Raw genomic sequence first — 26,547 nt, forward strand, 5'->3', positions numbered from 1 at the left:
GCCTGCATGAAGCTAAATGCTTACGAAGATTTTGTACGAGATGAAAAAAGCAACCATTTATGTTGGCTTATGGAAATACTATACGAGAAGCTTGATGAATGGCAATTTCAAAATCAACAGTTATATTTTCGGGATCTAGTAATGGCCACATTTCATGTATCATATAAAATAATTTTGCGTGTTTCAAGAGTCTTATTAGGTAGTAAACAATATAAAACAGGGGAAACAGGACCTTCATCCTTTCTAGCCAAAATAACAAAAATTTGAGCAAAAAGAGGGGGGAAAGTAAAAATGTGTGTGTGGGGGGCGTGAAATCAATTTAATGGGCGCAACTTTTTTTTTTTTTTTTTTTTTTAAATGAAACAGAATAGAAAATACCAGAGTGTATCTTACCGTATCTGGTACGATACACTCCGATTTGGGTTCGAATATCTGCACGGTGAAGTGTGGATCTACGAAGGAGGGATCTCGGATATCGTAGCTTGAACACGTTCACGCCAGGCGGCGTCACATCCGCGTTTCCTTTCAAGAGGAAAGTTTCTTGACGTATATCATGTCCCTTCCCCGTTGAGTGGGAGCAATGTTAGTTTGGAAGTTTTCTATTAAATTGTATTGTACAATTAGTATTGTCTTGATGTGTTTCATTATTACACTCCAATTTACACCATTTGTTGCTGCATACAGTGACATAGGCTTTGTGTGTTTGGTGGTACGTGCGTCTTAATTAAAAAGTTTTTAATTACTACAAAAAAACGAAGTCTTTCATTAGAAAGAAAAATAAAGTTCTGAACCTTAAAGGAGGGAAGAAAGTGAAGATGATCACCTTAGGTTTTATGACTCAGAGAAAACTGGCACCAATGAATTGCGAGTGTTTCGGCGATTCTTTGAGAGAGAGAACGCTGTAGTGTTCGAATCAAGGATTTCAGTTCCAGAAGTTTTATTTCCTACAAAAATATACATACAAAAATATTTTGGGAAAATTTGGAGAAAAGAGCAAAGCTAATAATAATGGCAAATATCTGTTGGATTTCTGCTCAGGACATGGACTGGTTATTACTAACACCATGTTCCAACATAAAAATGTGCACAAATTCACATGGAGAGAAGAGGCTAGGAATAAGAAAAGTCTCATTGACTATGTTATTGTCGATAGTGATGTTTTCTCCCTGGTGCAGGACACCAGAGTGTACAGAGGATTTGAAATTGGAAGTGATCACTATTTAGTCTTGAGCAGGATAAAATTGAATTTCATATTGAAAAGAATAACATGTAAGAAAGTTTTAAAGCGAATAAAAGTTGAGCAGCTCTCAGATGTAAACTGTAGACTAAAATACAGAAATATTATTGAAAAGAAAATGAAAGAGTTTGAGAACAGGAATCAAACCTTGGAGATTCAGTGGCAAACTCTGAAGGAAACATTGATTGATTCTGCCAGAGAGGCATGTGGTGAGGTTGTGTGCAAAGATAAAAAAATCAGAACTCCCTGGTGGACACAGGAAGTTAAAGAGGCAGTGAAGGAAAAGAAGAAAGCATATCAAAAGTTCCTGGCAAATAAGTCAGCTTTTACTCTTACAGAATACAGAGACAAATGTAAGAAAGCTAAACAGTGTGTAAAACTAGCTAAACAAAAGTCATGGGAGGACTTTGGCAAGAATATAGAAAATAAATATCAAGAAGGTGGCAAAATATTCTGGAGGTTGTTGAAGAAGTTTAGGAATGGAGGAAAGAGTGCTGTAAAAGGAATTAGAGATGATAAAGGTGAAATGAAAACAGGAGAAAAAGATATCCTTGAAGTATGGAGTAATTACTTTGAAAAACTGCTAAATGAAACAAGCAGTGATGACAGCACAGTGATAAAAAACACTGACCAGGCATGCAGTCAGGAATACATATCCATACTTGAAGTAGAAAAAGCCATCAAAGGCTTGAAATGTGGAAAGGCAGCAGGAGTAGATGATATTCGACCAGAAATGCTGAAGTATGGTGGTATAAGAGTCTTACAGTGGCTGCACTGCATAGTTCAGAAAGCCTGGACAGAGGGACGAATTCCCGATGATTGGAGTAGAGCTCTCATAGTACCCATATATAAAAAGGGAAATAAAACTGAATGTGAGAATTACAGAGGTATTTCCCTACTGAGTGTTCCTGGCAAGATCTATGCAAGTATACTTGAGAAACGGTTGAGAAGAATTGTGGAAGAAAAGCTTGGTGAAGAACAAGCTGGATTCAGGCCAAATAGAGGCTGTCAGGATCAGATCTTCACTTTACGACAAATAGTCGAGAAAGCATGGGAATATAACAAAGATCTGTATTTAAGTTTTGTCGATTTGGAAAAGGCATATGACAAGGTGCCAAGAGAGAAGCTATTCAATACGCTGCAGTTATATGGTGTCAATGGGGCATTATATCAAGCAATACTTAGTCTTTATTTGAGTTGTGAGTCAGCAGTTAGAATTGAAGGAAGTACAGGATTAATGTTTAATGTTTAATTTAATACAGGTTTAATGTTAAATCTGGTGTGAGACAAGGATGTACATTATCCCCTCTGTTATTCATTATCTATATGGATCACATTATGAAGGAATGTGGTATTAAACCTGATATCAAAATTGGAGATGTTAATGTCAGCTCTTTGCTTTATGCGGATGATGTTATACTTCTAAATAAATCCGCTGCAAGTCTGCAAGATTCTCTGACTAAATTGAATAGCTGTTGTAATAGATATGGTATGAAGGTCAGCAATAAAAAGACAAAGACAATGAAAATAGGCAGAATCATTGAAAATGTCAACTGTGTTGTGAATGGAGAACCTGTGGAACAACTAAAACATTTCAGCTACTTAGGCACAATTTTTACTGAAGATGGTAAACTAAATATAGAAATAGACAACAGAATCAGCAAAGCTGGTATCGTGGGAAGTCAATTGAATAAATTCATATGGAATAAGAAAGAAATTAGTCGGAACACTAAATTAGCTGTATACAAGAATGTGTTCAAACCAATTTTAACTTATGGATCTGAGAGCTGGGTCAGAAGTAAAACACTTGACCAAAGACTAGAGACCGCAGATATGAGAGTCCTGAGAAAGATTAGAGGCGTGAACAGATGGCATCAATGGCAATATCATATTAAAAATGAGGATATTAGGAAAGAACTTGACATTGTCAGCATCCAGGAATGCGTTAGCAGAGCTAATCTCAGATGGTATGGTCACTTAAATAGAATGGGAGAGGAAAGATTAGCAAAACAAGTGTTCTCTGCCAGGTTGGCAGGAAAACGACCCAGAGGAAGACCAAGATATAGGTGGATTGATACGGTATAAAGTGCCTTAGACGATAGAAATATAAGATCTGATAATGTTGGAGTCTTGACAAGTAACAGACTGATATGGAGGAAAATTGTAGATAGGAAGTTAGTAATGATGTAATTTTTTCATGTAGTTCTGTCATATCCTGTACACCCCTTGAGGGTACATGGCAGGAATTTGATGATGATGATGATGATGATGATAATGATGAAGTTTTATTTCCAACTCTGGGAATAAAACTTCTCTAATGAATTCGTTGGCAGCCACCCGTGTTCAAGTAACTCGACAGCGAATGAGACGTTTAAAAAAAAATAAATAAATAATAATATATATATATATAATGCATGTGGTCGCTCGAAGTCAGACTTAAGTTCAAGTCTAGTCGCCCACTGGAGGAACTTTTTCTAAGCCTTTCTTCGAGTTCCCGAGTTAGTCAATCTCTGGCATGGGCAAGCGAGTTTTTCCTCCCGGAAACTCGGTTATCCAGCAAACTCGAGAAAATCGACCGTAGTACCCGTACCCACATTATTTCAATTATAACAAGATATGTTAGGGTTAGGTACCAAGAGATGGCAGCACTTGTTTGCCAGCTTCTTCATCGGTGGCTGCTATAATTAGTGATAGACACGGACCGGCTATCTCTGATTGGCTACCGGTTGAGATTGAACTGCCCACTCAGTGTCCAAAAGCTAGATAGGATATAAAGGCCTCGCCTACTCCCTATAAGGGAATAAAAGGCATTATCTGATTTATATATATATATATATATAATTGGAATACATTTAGAACGAAGCCAACAAACCACTCGTCCCTTTTTCCTCGCATGTGGCGAGTAGATTTCTGTTTAAAAATATCGTTAACGTGTAATCGTAATACCGCCAAGATTGGTAGTTAAAAAGGGGGGGGGGGAGAGGAAACAGTCGCAGGTAGATGATAAGGACGACGAGTTTTGCAATAGCATTCTTATAGTGACCATCGGGAGATTTCTTGACTTATATACACTGCAGTACACTTCGTCATCTTCCGTTTAAGTGCACTACTGAAAATTAGAATCACGCGAGAAATTTTAGCAGCGAACGCGGAATTTAATTGAATTCCACCCGACTGAAGTGAGGGTACTTTGTATCATTTCAAAAGTCATCTTTGCAAATGCAAACTACCTTCCTCTCATTTTCACACCCCCACCCAAAAAAATTAAATAATTATAAAAAAAAAAACATTCCATCATCGAGGCCTTTCGAACACGCTCTTCACTGGGACCCGTCCGTCCCGCCGTCAGAAGTCACGAAAGAAACTTTCTAAATGAGCTCTGAGGGAGGGAGAACCTGTTCTTTTATTCTCATACGGAACTGGCAAGGTTTCCGTCTAAGCAACTCGCGGTTGTACTCCCGCAAACAGACCGACTGGAGGACGTGCACTGAACCAAAATAATCTGCTGGTTTCACAGCCTTGAACTGCTTCTCGTTGTCCAAATTAGTTAATCAGAATTACGTTTTTGAGACGTTTCTCCAAATTCATTACCCCCACCTTGGATTCCCCGTTTCTCCCCTCTCATCGATTTTTTTATTTATTGAATTGTCACATTACATTTTCATTTGCATTATCACCCGATTACATCTTGTTCATTGAAATTTTCTTTCACAAAGTGTAAAACAAAGACATCCCATGCATAACCCAAGAGCATGAGCTCATCCGGGTTACAAGAAGTGCAACAATTGCACAGCATAAATAGTACACAAAATATTGGCAATATATTTACAGAATAATGTGTGTGTGTACTGCTCATGTGTACACGTGGAATAAGAGCAGCGCAGTTCAGTAGTTACTTGAATATTTTGTATTGTTAAATTCTGTTTTGGTATAAATCGGTTAATTACTTTTTTTAATACAATCATTCTAAACATTCCAAGTGATGAAATAAAAAATATTTCGCTAAGCAATGGCAGAGTGAATTTTCACCGTGAATGCTGATGAATTTGGATTCATCCATAAAAACATATACTGTATGAAGAAACCGGGTTCGGTACAACATTGCAGAAACCACTGAGCATAGGCGATTCGAAGGGGGAAAATCCGCTGGTTAACGCGTCTACGCCCCTCCCACGTAATAAGGATACAGTTGCTCCTGATGACGGGCTGTGATGTAACCGCCTCTGTATCTACGAGAGTACTATAGCTCTGGAGTGAAGCGTTGCCGGCCATATGTTTATGTGGCCTTTTGTCACCAGACAGGCGGTAGAAGAAATACCCAAGGGTTGGCTGAGCATCATAGAAACACTCTGTGTGTGAGGAACAAACAGCCACGGCGCCCACCTTAATAAGATGTCGGACCTTCTTTCGTTTGCAGCAATCATGCGGGGCGTACGATACCGATCAATGGGAAATTTGGACCATTCTTCCTGGACGCATGTAACGAGGTCCTGGACTGTTGTGGGGAGGACGTCCCCTGACCTCACCCGACGCTCCAGTTCATTCCACAGATGTTCATGTGCACAAACAACGCAGTTACAGCAGCAGTCTTATGACACGGTGCACTGTCTCGCAGAAAGAGACAGTGGGCATTTCCGTAAGTAGGAAGCATTGCATTGTCCAGCATGTTCAGATACTTCTCGGAGTTAAGTGTTCGTGGCTCCACAAACAGACGTCCGAGACCAAACCAGGAAAAAGAGGACCATAGCTCATTTATAGTTTCTCTCGTAACTTCTATCCGTAGTCGGTGAGACGGGTCGCAGTTAAGAGTATGTTCCTGCGTGTTCGAAACGCCTCGATGATAGGATAGCTTTCGTAGCGCAATTGGAAGAACGAAGGTATATTGCCCGTTGATTGGAAAAGGCCTGAGTTCGATTCTCATCGTGACGATAGGAATCTTTATAAGCTTTTTCAGTTGAAGGTGAGTTAGCGCCGAAGGAGAGTTTTTTTCTCCCGAAATCTGTGGTTTTTCATCTCGCATACAGACAAATAGATCTTGAGAACACACGCAATTTACAGACAAAAATACTAGTGGTGGCGGTGAGCAGTAGATGGCGTTGGTGTAGATGATGGTAGTGGCGGTTCGGTATGATTGGTGGAGACGGAGAGCTGTAGAAGCGCCCTCCCTCGACGAGTCCTTGGACTCCTTGGAGGTGTCCAAACATCACACCGTTGCCACAGAATTTCATAGTTGGCGTTACGCATTATGGTGGGAGACGTTCACCAGGCATCGGTCACACCCGTCCATCGGCTCGGTAGAGGGTTAGCATGATTCGTCGCTCCATAACAGCTTTCCAAGCTTCCACGTCCTGCTGTTTTCACCACTGAAGGCGAAGCCGCATGTTGGTCAGGAAATGTGGGACTTGCATGTTGTGGTCCTACCATGGAAACCCACGTTGTTGAGCTTCGGTTCCGAATATTTTTGTACAGATTCGTGTTTTCCAGTCGATGCCCGGAGGAATCACTGTTGGCCTTGAGGATGAACACCATATAGCACTTCACGAACTCGCCTGGCCCGTTTCTGGTGGTAAGAAAGATGTAGAGTGCCGGGAGAACGGGGAGTATAAAGTCCCATGCTTCACGATAAAACTTTCCATTTGTTATTTCGGCCGCCGTAAAAAGACGATCCAACCCTGCTTGAATGTGCGCAGGCAGGGTAGTAATGTTCCAGGAGAGGCACCATCGTCTGCATATAGTTCTTAATAGTGTCTCTGGAAGGATGGCAGAAGTGGTGATGTTACCCTTCTCCGCGATATTGATTATAGTTCGCTCCTCTCTAAACTTTGTACATTACTTTGTACATTGAAAAGCCACTCTTGTGAAAGGCGGGCAAGTGTGTGTGTGTGTGTGTGTGTGTGTGTGTTCGGATCTTGAAATTTCTTTCCTTCACTTGCGTTTGCTTTTCCGTGTATTTCGACATTGATTTCCAGGGTGATGTTATCACATGGTATTCCTTGGCCCCATTCTATCATATTTTGCTTCATCGTAAGTTTGAAGTGCGACCAAGTGTCAGCGTGGGACAAGATGGTGAAGCTTGACGAAGAAATGGGATGGGAAGTCTGATGATAGTAGCTTCCCGGGTCTCGGACCAATTTCTAATTTTTCATGATGGTGGTACTTGAGCACAATCATTTTGTGGTGCGAAATGCTGCTGATGTTGACTTGCTTCTCGACTCTAGAAAGGAGCGACGGCGTTATGTAAAAACGGTCCCGCTGAGTACCATCTCCTTGGCCAAACCACGCGTAGTCACGGGTGTGGGGATTAGGATGTCGCCACACATCGATGACTGAGCATTTCTAAGTTGTATTTCCAATGTTCCCGATGTTGGATTCCCTCCTACTTAGCCAGGAGCGGATCTGGTGCTACATCCCAGTACTTCCAGTCTATGATGAGATTTCTTCCTCCCGCATCCCTCTGGATGCTGTGAAAGGCTCCTAGGAGGGGGGGGGAGGGGCTAGCATAAGTACTCCAACTCCAGAAATTGAATGGTGTTGAGCTGGAGGTTCAGTATAATGTCAGGGGGTACTTTTGGCTAGAACTTGCATGTCTCTGCAGTGATAATGTGCTTCCTGCAGGAACAATAGCCTGATGTTATGTGCTAGCATTAATTTCCACACCGCCTCGTGTCTGAATGGTGATCGGATGCCTGTGATGTGCGAGGCGACGCAAAAGGTCGGTGGTGTCATTGGTCATTCATACTGGGTCTAAGTCCTTGATACTACACGTCTGGAGAATCTGAGCAAGGACTATCCGTACGGGGAAGTGGAATATCCGGCCTCTGCAGGCTTGAAACACGAGTTCATCAGGACTTCCAATTCGTGTCTGCTGTTCTTTATCTTGAAGCTAATTTCCTTATCTTCAGAGGTCTTATGAGTCGTTGTTGAATTATAACTCCGTGTACCTCTTGATTTTATCCTTAAGGTTGTCTTGTCTTGAAAGGATGAGGGAATCCAGCTCCATTTCCGATATTTCGATTGTCGATATTCTTGTCCTGGATTTTTATTTCTTCTGTTGCTTTGGAGCCGATTCCTCTCTCCGTTTTGTCGCTTCTGTTGGTGGCAGCGGAGGTAACGTGTGGTATTTTCTCCTCTTCAAGTGCATATCTTCTGCAGGGGAGGGATCACTGGCTGCAGATGGGAGAGTCCTGTCCTCGGTTTTACTGGCGCTGTTGTCGCTGGTAAGCAACGGCTTCTGTGGCCTGTTTAGCTGCTGTTTCTCGAGTAGAAGCGCTGAATGGCAGTTGCAGGTGAGGCCGTAGCCGCTGATGTTGCGGTGGAAGTAATTACAGGGATTTCAGTCATAGTTCGACCACAGATGCGAGACCCTTCGACATTTATGCTCATGGCATAATCCATTCCGATAATAGGGTAATCAATCCGTTTCGTGGGATGAGTCGGAAACTTAGCTTTTCTTTTATGAACATTCTAGTTTTTAAAGTGGTAAATGTTTTATTTGCAGAGAAGCCCTCCAGAAGTTTATCTCTCGAATTTGTATTTTTTTGCTACGATGGAAAACTTTCCACCCCAATATGGAGTTAAGGAGTAGATGTGATAATCTCTTTTAAAGCTTTTGTGAGGCCTCTGCGTTCCTTGTGTATCTCTAACCCTACAGTTCTAGTTCTGGAAGGGACTGGAATCGTTTTACTCGTGTTTTGTATCTCTTCGCAAAAAAAAAAATAAAAGACAAACTCTAAGTCAGCCGACTTGGAGCAGAAATGTTATAATAAAGCCTATGCGGCAACGAAATCCCGCTCGAGTAGGGGGGGAAATATCCCCACTAGAGCCGGCAAGTTAGTATTAGCCTCTTCGGCTAGACACAGCCATTTCAAGCGGACACAGCTGCATTGAGTTGGGAGCATCAAACATTATGTAGGCAAGTTTGCCCATAAAGCCGACGCTTTTGAAGGTGAGGTTAGTAAAGCGAAGCGCCCTCTAAAACGAGAGTCGCCGCTGTTCCTGTGGTGCCAACAGCGCCAGGCTGATAACAATCTCTTATCCGGGGAAGGAAGTGTTCCCTGGTGGCCGAGATCATCACACCCCGCAGTACGAAATCTTTCGTGCAATATGAGTGGGCGTTCTATAAGGTTGGTGGTATGAACCTGTGACCCAGTCATCACGACCGCCCTTTATGACGTCGGAAACCTTTTAGCTCTTGCGACCCTGGGAATCCGCAGAGGATTGAACTCGGAGAAGGGGGAAAATATCAACAGGTGACTAAATTGACCTTCGCTGTTCTTCTCGTAGGCAACGGCTTGAGTCGTGACCACAATTTCAAAATATCGGTACCCTAAGTACTTCAACGCACACACATACCTCGACGCTGTTCGCGGCTGCCTTTTTTCGGATGTAATAATGATCGTAACAGGTGTTTTTAAGACAGGAGTGCACCCCTTCCTTCTGTTGCCAGGATTACTGACCGGAATACCGTTAAAGCTCGTGTGTGGTTAAACGATTCGTTGTGATATGGGAAGAGTAGCTCTCAGCGGACTTTGAGTGGTTTCACAGCCCCAACAATTTAACGTTCTGTTATTTGAAGCTTTCGTCAAGGGTCCATGTTGGGAAAGAATGGTCCAAATTACTCAATTCCTACTGTGTGTTTGTGATAAATACAAAACAACAACTAGGAAACTGTTCGAGACTTAAAGCATGAGAACGCTGAAGAAAGGTAGTTGATGAAGGCAAGAACTTTTTTTTTTCCCCCGTATTTTTAACGGTATTTTGATGAGTGCTGCTCACCACCATTGCTTCGCGTTCCTCGAAATCTCGTCGAGAAAATTTCTGCGAATAATTTAGTACAGTAGGAGGTGGACTTTGCGATCAAAAATATATAAATTTGCTGCATTTTCTTCGGAACTACCTTACTTAGATTTCGTCAAAAATAACAGCAGGTTATGTTTGCCGATTGAAAACGTCGAGTTCCGCAAGATTCGTCGACTTTTCAGAACGAGACGGAGTTACTGTATTAAGTATAATACAGTAAATCTATAATAAAAGCTACTCGGAAGACAGCGCGGAATAATACGAAGAGGGATGCAGCTGTGCTAGATGCGTGTGTGTAGCGCGGGAAATATGAAAGGAATAAAAAAAAAAAAAATAGATCACACACCTCGTACTGCGTCATGATTGGTGCTCGAAAATCATTTTGAGTTTGATGTTGTGTTTTTACATTACGAGTATCTCCCCCCCACACACACACACCAGCGGATTGGAAGTTTACCCACGTGAGGTCTGTTCTTCAGATGGAGAGAACGAGATTTCTCATCTCGCCTATTATTCTACTGTAAAGTAAACAAAATTATAAGCCAACATTGACGGTGCCCCTCGTGACAGCAACTGAATTAACGAGGTCCCCTCTCTCCAACTCGTGATCCAACGCACTTCCTGTCCTAGCGACGCTCACTTTCCAAGTCAGTCGTCCTTCGTAATTGGCATTTGCCGCGTTTCTCTGTCTTCCAAATGCATTGAACATGTATCTAAGCTCATCTCTCTCTCATGCTTTGTAACCCTTTCGTTCGTATTTCATCAACAGTTAAAGCCCGCATTTTAAAATGAATATCTGCTTTTTGTTTTTGTTGTCGGCTGTAGACTGTAGTGACAATGCGTGTGTGTGTGTGTGTTACGAATTAGCAGCAAAAGTTCAAAACACGCGCATCAAAATAAAACTACACAAATCTGTGAATTACCTTCCAGGTCATCTCGTAGCTTTCTGTCCGCAACGGGTCGAAGGTCGTAGCCGAATTCGACAATATTCTTTCGCAAAGTTTCGGTGAGATGGGTTGCTTCGACGTACAGTGCTGCTTGGGCTCGGGCCGACGCGAAACATCTGAGGAGATCCGGATGGCTGTTGTCATTCGCAGTAAACAGAGGGAACAGTCGCTGCCTCCCCTTGAGATACACTCTCGCGCCTCTGGAGCCAGCAGTTACGCGGATGCAACCCCGAAAATCCTTCCCGGACGATCCTAATCGCAGCACCACTCGGAGAGCACCTTGAGGATAATGCCACCGAACGCGGCCTTGGGAACATCGAAGATAAATGGGCCGCACGCTTCGGGAATTTCGTACGTCTTCGTGGGAACTGCTGCAAGGGAAAAAATAAGAGAAATTCAGATTATCCACCGACGAGCACGAGACAGTTCGTTGAGAATAAATTCTAAAAATAGTCATGAAAGATCATGCTATAAAGCTATAGTGTGTGTGTGGGGGGGGGGGGCAGGTAAAGTAATTTTCGTCAGTATTGTCGACTATTTATTAAACAGTTGAAAATACCGATTTTCATCTTTCTAAACCGAGGTCAGCTGACTTCGTGTGACGTATCCCCCGTACGTTATTAGATTGCGTGTGTTCTGACAAAAACTGCCCTTCTTCGAGTAAAAGAGTTCTGCAGGTGACCATTCGTTGCAACAAATACTGACCCATTGTGAAGAAAGACTCGGGTTTTGGTGTCGGTTTGGATTTTTATCATTTCTAAGTGACGCCTCCCATTAACTCCGAATCATCGCATGAGGGCAGTCCATCTACACGTTACGCCATCCACCGACCACTTATTGCATTATGTGTTAACTGCGTGTGTTCTCTAGCCGATTTTTCTGTATACTACGATAAAACACTTCAGTTTCCGCGGTGGAAAAATCTTGCTACCCCGTACGAGATCGGCTTATTCCACCTTCAGCTGGAAGAATCTTAGTTGGAAACTTTGTTCTGGAATTCCTGTTGCGTCTTTTTATTATTATTATATGGCTTGTCCCCCTTTACATGGTCTCACTGTTATTTATACCCTCATGTAAAAGGAGACACGCCATGTAATAAACACCTTTTGGGGTGCCATAACATATTACGTTAAGTGTAACGAGCGAATAAAATTCAAGAGACGACCTCATGAAACCTCCTGGAGATTCAGCCGGTTGCTTTTACAATACACCAATGCAGGGCAGCCTGTTCGTCGATTTTGTGTGCGCGCCAATTGGCCCTTGTTTTAGATTTGGTTTCTCGCTGATTTTTTTGTTCTTTTTGGAATCCATTCTGTCAATCTTCATTCCATTCCGACCTTCTCTTTATTTATTCGTTGTTGAGCTGTCACTGACAATCTTCATAAATCTTTTCTGTTCCATCACATTTGCTTTAACTATTTCTCTCAGCTTTTTCATTCGCAGGTTTCATTACTCTGCCGTATTTTTCATGTTTGTAATTCTTCTTTCACACGTGTTATGTTGGTCGAGTACCGATTTATAATTCTTTCTTTCTTTTGTTACATCTTATCTCTCCACGTATTTTAATTTAAAGATCCCGATATTTTTTTAATTAGCCTTCAGCTCGGTGATTGTTCTGTTTTAATTTCATTGTTTTTTTTTCCCATTTAGTTATTGATTTACATCGCATTCGTCCTTTTGCAGTCACCGTTTTTTTTATTTCTCTGTAGATATTTGGGCGTCAAGCTGCTGCATATCGGTTAGCATTTAATCACAGTATATTCTGGATAATTACCGATAATTACCTGGATAAACACAGTATATCCTGGATTCAATTTATTGACCGTTTGAATGACACAAATAATTGACAAATCCTGTAATTTACAGTTCATACTAAATGTTCACTGAGATGGTTTGGACACACTGTACGCATGGATGCAGACAGACTTCCTAACGTCCTAATCAATACTTTTCCAACTGAAAAAAGAAGACCTGGAAGACCAAGAATTACCTGGCTGAAATTAATAAAGAACATCTCGGGATGCAGAACATATAAGGAACTTTTTCGAACAGCAAGGAATAGAGAAGACTGGAAGATCCTACTCAAGAGAAGACTCAACCCGTCTTAGACGGAAGAGAAGAAGAAGAAGACTAAATGTTCGAAAATTCCACCGCCAACCTCAATGCACTTCGCAACTTTTGTGCTAATAGTACGTCGTTCTTCTAAGGTCGTCGTTTTATGAGAGCAGCACTATCCACAAGGCGAGCGATCAGTTCGTCTCTTGTATTTACCTTTTCTTTGTATACTTCGCTTTTCATCCATCCCCACAAGCAAAATCGAAGGGATCGAGGTCTGGAGTCCTTGGTGGCCACGGAACGGAACCACCGCCGCCGATCCATCGTTCAGGGAAAATTCGATTTAGATATTGTGTTGCCTGACGGCTATAACGTGCAGGAGCTCCGTCGTGCTGAAAGAACACACCAATCCTTGTAGCCAAGGGAACATCCTCCAGTAGTAGTGGAAGTTCGTTTAGCAGAAATTGTAGATAGACGAGCCCTGCAAGACAATTTCTTAACACAGCAGGCCCAATCAAGTGATTGTCGACCACACGCTGACAAAAAAGCCATGTTGGAAATTAGTTTCTACAGCGGTATGTGGATTTTCTTCAGACCACCGAACGGGTGTCGGTTATGAGTGTCGTTGATAGTAGCTTCATCGGTATTAATGGAATTAATCGGCGACTAGCATTTACCCACCGACAAAATTCCAATCGACTGCGTTCACCGGCTCCGAGAAGGTGTTGCATCCGTTGGATGCGAAATGGATACAAACCTTGCGCACGTCATGTTCTCCATACTCTTATTGTGTGTGCAGCACCGAGATAAGTGCAGAAATTCTTTGTGTTAAGACTCCGTTCTACCGACTGAAGAAAGGGTTCCACTTCTTCCGCCTTTTGTTCATTTCAACGTTCAGAAGAAATATCACTGCCGGGAACAGAGCCAGTCTCACGCAGGTTGTTCTACAAGCGGCAACGGCGCTTCCATTATCAAAACCGTAAGCGAACATCATATTCAGCATGCATGAAGATGTGCGGCGTTCTTAACAGCGCGTCTAATACGAAACTGCGTCAGGTCACAACTGCTTGGTCACATCTGATTCAGAGAGATGCGTGCTGATCTACAGAGATCTGCGCGCGAGCATCGGAGCTGCACGTGCCCGTTTCAAACAGCTCCATCTCCGCATCCATTTGAATCGGACACATGTGCGCATGAACTTTTTTCCCCTTTTTTTTTTTTTATCACGTAACTATTTGGTCTAAAAAATCATAAAAATTAAAGAAATAATGTGGGATTTCGCAAACTGGATAGGTCGGTACTGAAGTACTTCCCAACTACATGCATAGTCGGAATGAATGTACGACTGTCACCAGGCACAACAATGCGACATCGCAATCCTAATGCGCATATACAATAGTGGAATGTACACACACGAAAGTGCTGGGTCAAGTTAGTTATGCGTCCGTTTTTAATTAATTAGCGTATGACGGTCCAATGGCCGTGAGGAACATACGGGCAGTACGGCACCATTTATGAAACCAACAAGAAGCTGCTTTTGGTTATAATATTTTTGTGTGTCAATTGCGTGTGTTCTCCTGGCCTGGTCGACAGACTAAAAACTCCAGTTGCGAGACCGGCTAACTCGCTGATTGATTGAAAACATTTTCTAAGGAGATAATATTCGTATTAGAAGATGAGACCGAAGAAACAAACGTGCGGGCAAAGTACATTACGAAATTCGAGAAGTTCCATCCGGAAATCGGCAATTTCCATCTTCGCAGCCACTTGGAAAGCAGCAAATGGCCAAAACTCGAAAATGGAAACGTGGACGATTTAAAGAACCGTAAAGGGTGACTTTAAGAGGACCACAAGGAACGTCAACGAAAGGGAAATAACAGAAGATGCTATTTTGCTGAGGCCAGAGAAAGATGGCGATTCTGGATATTCACAGAGAGAGAAAGTTGTGGCTCGTGATGAAACTGAAAGAAAACGCGAGAAGAGCCACGAGATGCAAAATCAAACCGTCTCAATTAAGATCTCATTAAGATGTACGATTTATTCACTTATTGGAGTTCACCCGTGTTACTGTCCCTTCCGAGCTTTCAGAGATCGTTATTTGTAAGCAGCCATCTTCCAAAACTCATTTGAAAATGGACGCTTTCTTCAAGCCGATCGAAACCTTTATCGCTTTATATCGCGAGTATCTTCTCAGCAGATGGCGCCCACTTTCTTTCTCCTGATCACACGTGGCAGAGTGACTGACCACTTCTTGCGGCGATGAAGAACTGATTACATTTTCTGTAAAGTGATGCGATTCATTTGTTATGCCGTGTGTTGTCTACTGGAGGAGCATAAAATAAAAATGCGATCAATTTGTATTCGTGTTTATAACGGACAGAGGAAATTGGAGGAAGAGAATCTGCTGAGTTATACCATTGGACCTGTCAAGAGACGGAACACTAATGACGATGATATAACCAAGTGAAATGGGTTGTTTTCACGCAAACAATGGTGGCGCCGTGTTTTTTTTTTCCCTCAAACTGTATAATTTGTTATTTAACGGACTTCTGGTTTCATAATCGACACTTTTTTTTAAGAGGGATTCTCAATTTTAAGGACAGACACCACTCTTACCCTCCACTGCATCCGTTAAAACCGCAGGTATACCGTAATTGTGCTTGGAGGTCATCTTAATTTGCTTGGACGTTGTAGTATAACCTGCAGGTTATACAACGCTGTCTGCATATCCAGCCAAGTTTACATTTTAATATAATTTGTCCCTTAAATTCTGATACCATTTCATCCACAAATTGTGGTAAACAAACAGGAACTTCAGCAATCGCCTTGTCTGATCCAAAGCCCTACAAAGGATTTTCTGCGTCTCTTTGTTATGACTGTCATAGCACATCCGTTTTTTTTTCTTTTCGTGTTCATATCTTTCATCGTATCGATAATTTGCAGCCAATACCACTGCATATACGTAAATAAGTTTTTTTTTTTTTTTTTTACCTTGGGTAATGTATATTAGGGTTACCAAGTAATTTTATAAACTTGTTTATTTTACTTCTAATCCCAAGTAAGCAAACAATTAAGTTTGCGCCTGAACGTAGTTCAAGGAGTAAAATAAACAAGTGTATATATATATTTTTTATTGTAAACAGCAATCTTATGTACAGGATTAACCGGTTTTTGGTTCTCTGCAGTCAGGCAGAGAGGTTACATGCTCATACTCTTGTTGAGGTATGTTACCTCGAAATATCAGTTATAAGGCGAATTACTTTTTTTTTTAAATTACAGCCATTAACAGTTATTTTGACATGTATATGTAAGAACATAACAGTTACTATAGTACAATATTATCTATTTACATGAGGTTGACAGCTGATTGATATTCACACTGTTAAGCACACAAAATCTTTCTTCCCCCTTTCCTTTGGGGGGGGATATGCTGGAAAGTGGACTATGATGCAGTCGCCCTGCTCAGCCAGGAGTAGATTCGTGGATTCCAGTCTTGGTGGAAAAGATCTAAGGTGTTGTTTTGCTTGTGGTGGTGGTGATGCTCGTGTAGGATCCGTCTTCTCACCTTTTGTTTGAAGGCTGCAAGGAGTTGGTCAGTTGCCTCTCTCTGTGAAGTTGCTGAGCTGTCTGGTCTTGTATGTCTGAGGTAGAAGCTGAATATTACTGCTTTCGCAGTGAAAGAGGTAATTGCAGAATGAATGATTATTTGACTCTGCATGGACGAGAGTGAAATACTCCTCTTCTGTATGAAGACTACCACAGGTGAGAGCTGCCGTTTTCCGAGCAAACTGATTAATTGGGTGTTGACTGGGCATTCCAAGTAGATATGCCGGACTGTTCCTGATTGGTAGCAGAACAGGCAGTTATCTGAGTTAAATTTTCGCAATATAGTTGGAGTGGGTAATACATTGTGCCACATTCTCCACTGAATATCTGCGTCGGGTTTGATGGCTCTTGTGCGATACGGTAGGTCCCATTGAAATGGTGTTTTGTGGGATGATGTAGGATTTTCCAATAAAGTGCTTTGGTTCGACTGTTGTGTTAGAACACCTCCACGGACTCCGTGGAGGTGCTCGTATAATAATAATAATCTTCATATTTCGCTATATTAGTTTCATCTTGATAATGCTTTCAATCTTTCATTATAAAGTTTTTCGGGGGGGGGGGGTCCACTTTGCTTTGCATTTTCGTAAGTAATAGTATTAAATGTGCGTTGGGGAACCAATTCGATTACGTGCAAGTCCTAACCAGATTCTTCCATTTACCTTATTAACAAGCAGGAACGAAACTGGCCAAGACTGGCTAAAATAAGTAATTCTGAAGACTGGGAAAGAATTAAACTCGGAACTTGTTTGGAATGAGTTGCTCGTCTCTGAAGGGGGGAACTGTGCATTACATTGCTAAGTCTCTCTCCTCCCCTCTCCGTTCAGATCGCGCAGCCGAACTCGGCTGCGTGACAAATTTCTCTCCCACCCCTCCTCACTTTGAAAAGAGAATTGCAGCCACTTTTACCACCAAAGAAATATTAGGGAAAGTCGCGGTAATCAATGAACTGCGTTTGCTGAATAGGCGGCAAAACATTGAGAAGATGTTTTGTGGTGCCCGAATGACTGCTATAAAAGTATGAACGCACCAGACAGCAGCGCAACTCGTTGCTGTTACGCATCGTTTCTAAGCGTCAGCTAACCTCCCTAAGTTTCGCATATCAAGACTTTTTTCTTTTTCTTACCGAGGTTCGTTCGACTGAGAAACTGCAAATTTAAGTGTCTGCATCTCCATTAGTAAGTGGTTTTTATTGTTGGCGCATACTTTCATGCGCCATCCTGTGGGCAGCTCATCATCCGGAACAAAACACTTTCTCTCTCGGCAAACGCTAAAAGGGGGCACTTAAGTACGACGAAAATTTAAAGAACAAAAGTACCTTCTTGGCTTTTCAGAGGCGACGATATTTTGTTCTCTCTGCAGTTGGCGAACTTTTCTGACGTATTTTCATATAAAATCATGCGAAGGTGAAGATTAACTACTGCGTAATGCGTCCCCATGTGAAAGAAACTAACGGTGAAGGATTACAAAATTACGATTGGTAAATCAGTAAGCGGCATTTACGCAGCTTAATATTTCGCTTCCGCAAGAAGATGAAGTAATTACGGATTTGTGTCGCATGGTACTTCCAAAATGATCTCTCGACTAATTTCAAGACTCGATGACAGTATTAAAGAAGAAACTCTTGAAATCTCATGGCGTTTTCAGCATCTTATCAGTACTCGTAGTGCAGTCATCCGGCATGCTTTAGGATCCATTTGTCATCTTTTCACTCTTCTTGCTATTTCTCAAATACGTCAGGGTAAAAAAATAAAATAAAAGTAGAAGTGCAATCCCTGACTAGAAGGAAAGCCCTTCCCCCGCCGTATGAGACCGGCGGCCTCGCCCTCAGGTTTAAAGGCCTCGATGGGATTCGAACCGATGTCTTTCTCCCATTTCGTCAATATGACTGTTAGAGACTGGGGAAAGAGAGGGCACTTCAGGCTAATTTTGAATCTCTTTCGTAAACTTTTTTCACTCATTTCAAACAGTTGCAAGGTGTGTGTGTGTGTGTGGCCGAGCGGATAGCATCCAACAGAATTGCGGAGATTCCATGAATGTCAGCGAAGGACTCGATCTTTTCCTCCCGATGCGAAATACTCTGCTCTTACTAGCGAATTAGAAAAAATATACCGTTTCATTTCTAGGCAGAATTCCAGCAGTTTTCAACGTTTCACTAATTCCTGATCGCTGATATCAAGAATTTTTTAAACATTTTTGAAGTAATTTGCTCGCGCACTTCTTGACCATGAAGACAGTTCGAGTAAACTTTCCACCACCCTGTAACGAGACGGCATCGTTATTTGTTTTAAAATATTGGACTTAACCTACTTACCGTTAAGCGCAACTAACTATTCCCGACTGACCAGGGTTCGCTTACTCCTCGTGCACATGCAGAGAATGGATTTGAACATCGAGGACAGCACCGTGATATCGCCTTCATCACTTCCTTCCCAAACAAACAGGCACGTGTCACATGACGGCCCTTTGGTTTTTGGTGCGTGCCGCAAGATCGCCATGACGACGCATTGTCATCGTTCCGCCAATGCTGGGACCAACTAAACGACGACCGATGCCTCGCGAAATCCGGGAAGCGGCGTTGGGCTGATAAATAGTTCAAATGCGACTGTAATAAGGAAATGAACGTCAGATTTCTGGTCGACTACATCGTGCCGGCGGGCGGGGATTGAAGGAAGAGATTTCTTTCAAAAAATATATATCAGCGCGTGACTTTGACGTAGTGAAACTTTTCATCACCAGAAAAGGACGTTGCTGGTTCATCCGAATATTTTTACGAGCATGCTTGAGTGGCATTCCACCTTGCACACTATCCGTAAATACAGCGATCGCAGTTTTTTCGGGTGGGAAAAGGAACGAGGGACAACAAGGATTCGTCTGGCCAACCCAAAAATTAAAAGGCCATAAAACTAAGAAAAGCGAAAATCTTCCACATCCCATTAAGCTTGGCTAATCCGAAGAGCATCTTCGAGTTCCTCGTGCTTTTTTAAAAGACCTGGAAGAGGATGCTGTTTCATGCGTCATGGCAAGGTTTTATCTGCTAAATACTAATATTTCAGTAATTATTTCTTATCGTGCATTAAAATTAAATTTCGGACTTCATCGAGTATAACCGAGCTAGTAACGGTTGAACCACAGATTGAAACTGCAGTTCAAGTGGGGCGGAAATAACATTTATTGGCACCGCGAGTGCCATATTATAAATGAGGAAATGTTTATTTAGTAGGGGACCACCACCTCCTTGGACACGGTGCACGATGATGCAAACAAAAACGAGGTGCAGAATGCAGGGAATGTCTAATCCTTAATGCAGTATTCAACGGACTAAGCGGCAATGATCATGATCACTGACGACTCGGATTGCTTTTTTTTTTTAGGTCAAAAACGTCAACACTACTACTAAACCTTTGTGCTACTTGTTAGTTTCAGTTGCAAATAGCAAAACAGCTTCGAAACTAAGTGAAATAACATTTTTGAATAAGACAGAGCAAAAGACACCGCGAATACTTGTGTTGATATTAACACAATTATTTCAAAGAAGCGATCTCTAAATACGAATCTGATTCCACGGAAGTCTGAAAAAGAATGCCCCACCCCCTTTTTATTTTAATTGATAGGGAATAATACCGAGTTTGAAGGACGGGCATAATTTGCATTTTTACGTGGGGAAATGCTTAATTACGAGTTTTTCATGTCGTACCCAACGTGTAAACATGCTACACCGGGCAATATTCTTTTGCTCTTGTACCACGGGCTCATCGCGACAACCAGTGGCACAACTCTGTGTGCAGTCATTAAGTGGGGTGAAGTGTTGTAACGTAACTTGAACATCATATTAGTAGGATAACTGCCCCGCAGGGCGTATTCAAATACGAGTGGCCGTGACATATTCCTACGATTCTGGGTCAGCAAGCCGGGAAACCTCTTGACGCTGTACAGTCTAGCGGCTGGCACGTGGAACCACTGTACTGGTTAATTACGACTTGTTGATTATACCCATCAAGGCATTCAGTGGCGCACCCAAGGAGGGGACAAAGGACCCCCCCAAAAAAGTTAAAAAAAAACACTAGAAAATTTTCCAAAATACTTTTCCTAATTAAAATTCATTTTTTATTTATGTTGTGTCGTGTCTTCTATTGGTATACTACTTATGAATTAGGGATCACATAAGGTGAGAGAACCCTATAGCAGTGTTTCTTAACCTATGGTCCATGACGATGGGACAGGTGGTCCACAGGTTTAAATTAACCAAATAAATCTATATATTTTAATTATCCAAACAAAACAAATTAAAATTGAATAAATAAGTAAAAATTATTAAAATAAAATGAATACTTAAAAAAAAATAGCAGCAGAATGTTCATTCCATGAACATTCTGCCACTATTTTAATTTGTAGCGGCAGAATGACGATGAATAAAAGAGGGGTGAAGGGAAAAACAATATGGCTTTATTGCTTCTACCTTCCCTTGCTGTTTTGTCAGATTTTGAAGTGAACATGTGTTGTCCACATGACCACATTTCAACCAATTGCTTGTTGTTTATTGATTTTCATTGTTGAAGGTTTTCTTCCTTCAACAAAGGCTCAATATATCTTCAGAAGTGCTAAGTAATACTTAGACAAAATGTGTTGTGAGCTAACTCCAGTATTTATATATATTTCGGAAATCGCGCAAAAAGCAAGCTGACAATTGAGTTGAAATGCTAACTCTCTTCAACTGAATTCCAATAATACATGAAACTGCCATAACAGCAAGAGTCGGTACACATTTGCTGAAACGTATTTTTTATTTTATTTTATTTTATTTTATTTTTTCTTCTTCTCATTTTGCTTATAACTGAAGGGATTTCATCGACAGGATTTTAGGGCCCCCAGTAATAATAATATCTCTGTGTTTCTCTATTATATTAGGGTTTTTTGCTTAACCCTTTTGATGCGTTTATGCAGTGTATAAAATTAACAAACATGATTTCGTTTTTATGCTAAAATGCCTGATTCATCATTAGTTTTTTTCTAATCTGTTGCACATTTATATCATTTGGCTCGTTATCGAAACCGTTGAAAAAAATATTTATTATATTCTTTATATATGATTAGTCTAGAGCAGGGGTGGACAACCCTTAACATGCCTGTCAAACGTGGTATGCCAATGCCTTTTTTCAGGCACGCAACCCAGGGCTCATCTTGAAAAATAATTAAATAAAAAATACATTTCAAACATCTTCGCTGACACATATTTTAAGTTAATATAATACAATTTTATTATGTACAGCTATACCAAATAAAAATGCAACAATTAATTAAACTCTACCAACTGTTTCAATAATAATAAGTAATAAGAAAATTAGAAACAAACATCCTATTTCCAAGCCATCGATATATCTCCGCGATATACTGATGTACAAGTATTGTCTACTTCAGTTGTTGCATTATTCGTCAGGCATCCAGACGTGGCGTGGCTCCTTTACCGTCATTTTATATACATCTTTTCGTGTTTCGTAAAGAACGTATCCGTTTTCTAAAGTGTATTTGGATTTTATTAAATCGTAAGTCATTGAAATATGGATTGGAAGTATTTATTGTCAATTAATATGTTTAACTTATTAGATATAAAAGCAAATTTGCTTTACATTGATTTTCAGTTTTTTTCGTTAAATCCCCCATATATTGCAATTGCTATTTCCTGCCTAGAGAGCAGTTTCGTTGTGTGCGTCCTACCCAAATAGCACCATCTGCTTTCCCATTATTTCAACCAAAAATTAACAGTAATTTACAAGACTTGAGATAATGAATAATCCTTCACGAATGACTAATGAACAGACAGCCATGGTACTAGGCCAGTAAAGATATGTGCATATGATTGGTGCGGTATTAACAAAAGATCGCGCGAGCCAAAGATAAAAGTCAGCAGACAATTTTTGAATTGAAATGCTAATTCTCTTCAACCAAATTCAATATCTGAAAGTGCCATAACAATATTCACTATATATTTCCTAGCTTTAACACGTTTACGAATTTTAACACTTTCTGTTGATTTTTATTGTTGCTCTGCATTTGAGCTGGGGGGGGGGGGGGACAGACTCCCACACATCTAGTTTTTAGTGTTTGTCAGTGCAGCATATGGTTTTGCTTGCGGCTAAATAGCATTGTTTTTGGGGGGAAGGGACATGCGATTCATTAGCTAGTGCCATTTTTTATCCCAGCTGTCTCTAATTGCACTATTTGTTGAGAAATATATTATACAGACTGCAAATGTTTGTACCTTATTCGGTGATACAATAAAACGACCTGCTTTTACTTGCGTCTGCAGACGTATTGGCTAGTATGGAAGGGTGCGTGGTTTGCCACGGGAAGCGAGTCACTATTGCCATGAGGTGAACGTGATTAAACTTTTTATTTCTGTGCGAGGTTACACGAAACTTTTCAATTTCTTTTTTTTTTTTTTCGCAAAGTAAAATCAGGTGTGCGAGTTATATGCGAGGACCAGTTATATTCCAGTAAATACGGTAAGTTATTTTTAAAGCTATGTGAAAGGTATTATCAATATTCAGGATTATGAAGTGTTGTCTGCACGTGATTAGATCTCAACTACGTTAATTTCAACTCATTTAATAGTGATAGATAAGGGTGAAACTGATTTACTGAAGTAAACAAACGAAAAAATAAACACGTTCCTTGAGTGTTTCTAAAATTTTGTAATATTGTAAAAAGTATGTGCTTATTTAACTCTTTGTTAATTCATGGGATAAAAATATTTAATATTATTTACTTATTCGACAGGCAAAGCCTAACCCATAATGTCCATGCCAAGAAAGTATCCCTCTGGGTGTCAAAAAAGGAAATCAGCAGAAAAGCAAAATCTCAAAAAGTCACAAGCAGATTTGTTTTCATGGCTACAAAATAAATCTGACAACGAAATTGCTACGATCAATATTGATCAATATATGATCAATCAACACGATTTATATATGGTTTTAATAAATGGAGAAAACTGTCATCTGTAATTCGAGATCATGAGCTTTCTGTTGGTCACTTTAATTCCTTTATTGCTTGGCAAGAGAATTATTAAAAAGGCTTAATTTATGTTCCACTGTTGACAGAACAAATCAAATTAATATAAATAAAGAAACGGAACGTCTAAAATTACTATTCCCAAGAATTGTAGATGTAATTCTATTTTTAGTCATTTCGAGGATCCAATGAAACAATAGGAACGCCGAATAATGGAAATGTTTTGAGTTTAATAGAATTATTAAGTAAATATGCTCCTGTGTTAATGGATCATGTAAACAGAATTAAAAATACGAAAAAAAGAATTGTGCATCATTTGGCGCATAGATTTCAAGAGGAAATTATTGCTGCATTAGGTAATGAAGTCCTTAATAAAATTAAAGACGATATAAAAGCAGCTATATATTACGGTATCCAAATAGATTGTACTCCTGATATTTCTCACAAGGAACAAACTTCAATAATTATTAGATATGTAAATTTTGTAGACAAAAAATTAATTATAAATGAGTCATTTATAGGATTTATTAAAGTAACTGATGTGACTGGTGAAGGACTAGCAAATTCGCTTTTAAAAAGAATAGGTGAGCTTGATTTAGATATTATGAATTGTAGAGGGCAAGCATACGATAACAGTAGCAATATGAAGGGAACATATAAAGGCGTACAATCTAGAATAATTAGTTTAAACCAGTGGTCGCCAAAGTGGTCGATATTGACCCCCAGGGATCGATATAACATTGTTAGGGGTCGATTCGGGCTCAGGGGTCGACAGAAAAATATAAGACATCATTGTACGGGTAATATTTAGTTCGGTTAGCTTGGATTACCTCCATCCTGAATGACAACGCAATTAAGAGGGAATCGTGGGAACAGTGACATGAATAGAACCTGTAAGATGGAGCAAGGTCATGAAAATAGTTACGGAGGCCAATCATGTAGGCCAAAATGACGTATTCACCAATAAACAGATGTCCGTGGTTCCCGCCCGTGGTACATCCTATATTACCTATAGGAAGATTGTATTATTATTTTGTTATCTAAATTAAATTATATATATTATTTATCCCTCCTATCAAATATGTAATGTTAATAAGGACGTTTTTGACGTCCTTATTAACATTTGACGTTAATCCAATATAATAATATATACTATATTATACATACAAGAAACACTGTAACTATAAAATAAACAATCTAAAAACTCACATAAGCGTCTTTTTTTTGCTTGTCCTGTCATAATTACGTAATAGTAAAATAAGGGGGTCGATAAAAAGTCAAGAAACTCTTTAAGGGGTCGACGGTCAAAGAAGTTTAGCGACCCCTGGTTTAAACCCTCATGCAATTTATGTACCATGCTTATCACATTCTTTTAATTTGATAATTTGTGATGCTGCTTCCAGTAGTACATATTGTAAAAATTTTTTCGGAATATTGCAACGTTTATACTGCGTATTTTCTGCATCTACAAAAAGGTGGGAAATTATACCAAACCATTTAAACATTAAGCTTAAACCATTACGTGATACTCGATGGGAAGCCAAAGTAGACGCAGTCAAAGCAGTGTATACACAGTTTGAACAAACTTATAATGCCTTAGAAGAATTTATTGGTGCAATTAATGATAATACAGCAGTATCCGAAGCTAAAAGTCGACTAGATTCATTACAAGAAATGCCATTTATTTTAAGCTTATCGGTGTGGTTTACAATATTGTCAAAAATTAATAGTATCAACAAACTATTTCAAGCAAAAACAATTGTTCTTGACTCTGCTTTTAATTTAGTGAATAAAATTAAAAATGAAATCCAAAATTTAAGATCAAAATTTAACACATTTTTAGACGACGCAAAAATAATAGCACGAAACTTGAATATTTTCGAAGACTTCCATGAAAAAATAATTCGAAAAAGAAAAAGATTATTTTCCGAACTAGCAGAAGATGAAGTTTTACTAAACCGGTAGAAGAATTTAGATGTCACTTTTTCAACGTCGTGATCGATACTGTTATTGTACAAATAGATGAGAGATTTAAAAATATACCCAATGTTATTTCTTATTTTGAATTAATCACTGATATAAAAACAATAAAAAAAAAGAACTAGAAAACCGCTCAAGGGAGTTTGTAAAATATTATAGTAAAGATGTAATCAAGACTTAATCCAGGAAATTGATTTGTTACGAGAATTGATCTTGGATCAAAAAAAAAAAATGTAAATAATGCGCAAGACATATTGCAATATATATTAAATAATAGTTATAATGAACTATTTCCAAATGTGCTAACTGTATTGAAAATTTTCTTTACGTTACCAGTTACTACAGCAAGTGCAGAGCGTTCTTTTAGCAAATTAAAATTGATAAAGAATTATCTTCGGTCAAGTATGTGCGAAGAACGCTTAAATGCACTTGCTACATTAAGCATCGAAAAGGAAATTGCCAAAAATTGTAATTTTTTGGAAATTATTAATGACATAGCAAAAACAAAATCGCATATTTAAATAAGTACATATTAAGCAATATATGTGTCAGTAAAACTAGGCCTCTAAATAGTAAACCTATTTATTTTTTTATGTGCTTAAATTAATTTTTTTTATTACTTTAAACAATAATTAATTGTCAATAGTTTTTGTGCGCTAGTTGGTGAGCCAGGTTACTTTTGTTTCTGTTAAATATTTATTTATTTTAATAATTTAATACGTTTGTTTTGTGTTCAGTAAACGTTATGTTAACCTGTTATATTTCGATTTTTTTTTTTTGTTTGTTTGTTTTCCTGTGCCTATTTGCAGGTAAGAGGTTTTACAATACGTTTATTTCGAATCCTTTAATTTTTACCTTTGAAAATTATTTTAGGGCCCCAAAAGGTTTCTTGCACCCGGGCCCCCTTTATAGAGAAGG

At 39.8% G+C, this 26,547-nt stretch overlaps 1 protein-coding gene and 1 long non-coding RNA gene across 2 annotated transcripts in view; one reads left to right on the top strand and one right to left on the bottom strand.

Annotated features, from left to right (window-relative positions):
* The window catches only part of LOC150102848 (uncharacterized), a 219,378-nt gene that overhangs the window by 77,455 nt on the left and 115,376 nt on the right, over positions 1–26,547 (top strand). The window lies entirely within an intron of this gene.
* Positions 1–26,547, bottom strand: part of LOC150102849 (meteorin-like protein) — a 45,438-nt gene that overhangs the window by 11,878 nt on the left and 7,013 nt on the right. The window contains exon 2 of the mRNA XM_090397342.1: positions 10,960–11,354. Coding sequence (XP_090253468.1) covers positions 10,960–11,354 — 395 coding nt within the window. The remainder of the gene's footprint in view (positions 1–10,959; positions 11,355–26,547) is intronic.

The sequence above is a fragment of the Typopeltis vanoorti genome, chromosome 9 (assembly GCF_054136105.1).
Source record: "Typopeltis vanoorti isolate ZY-2024b chromosome 9, IOZ_Tvanoo_1.0, whole genome shotgun sequence".
NCBI classification, from domain to species: Eukaryota; Metazoa; Arthropoda; class Arachnida; order Uropygi; family Thelyphonidae; genus Typopeltis; species Typopeltis vanoorti.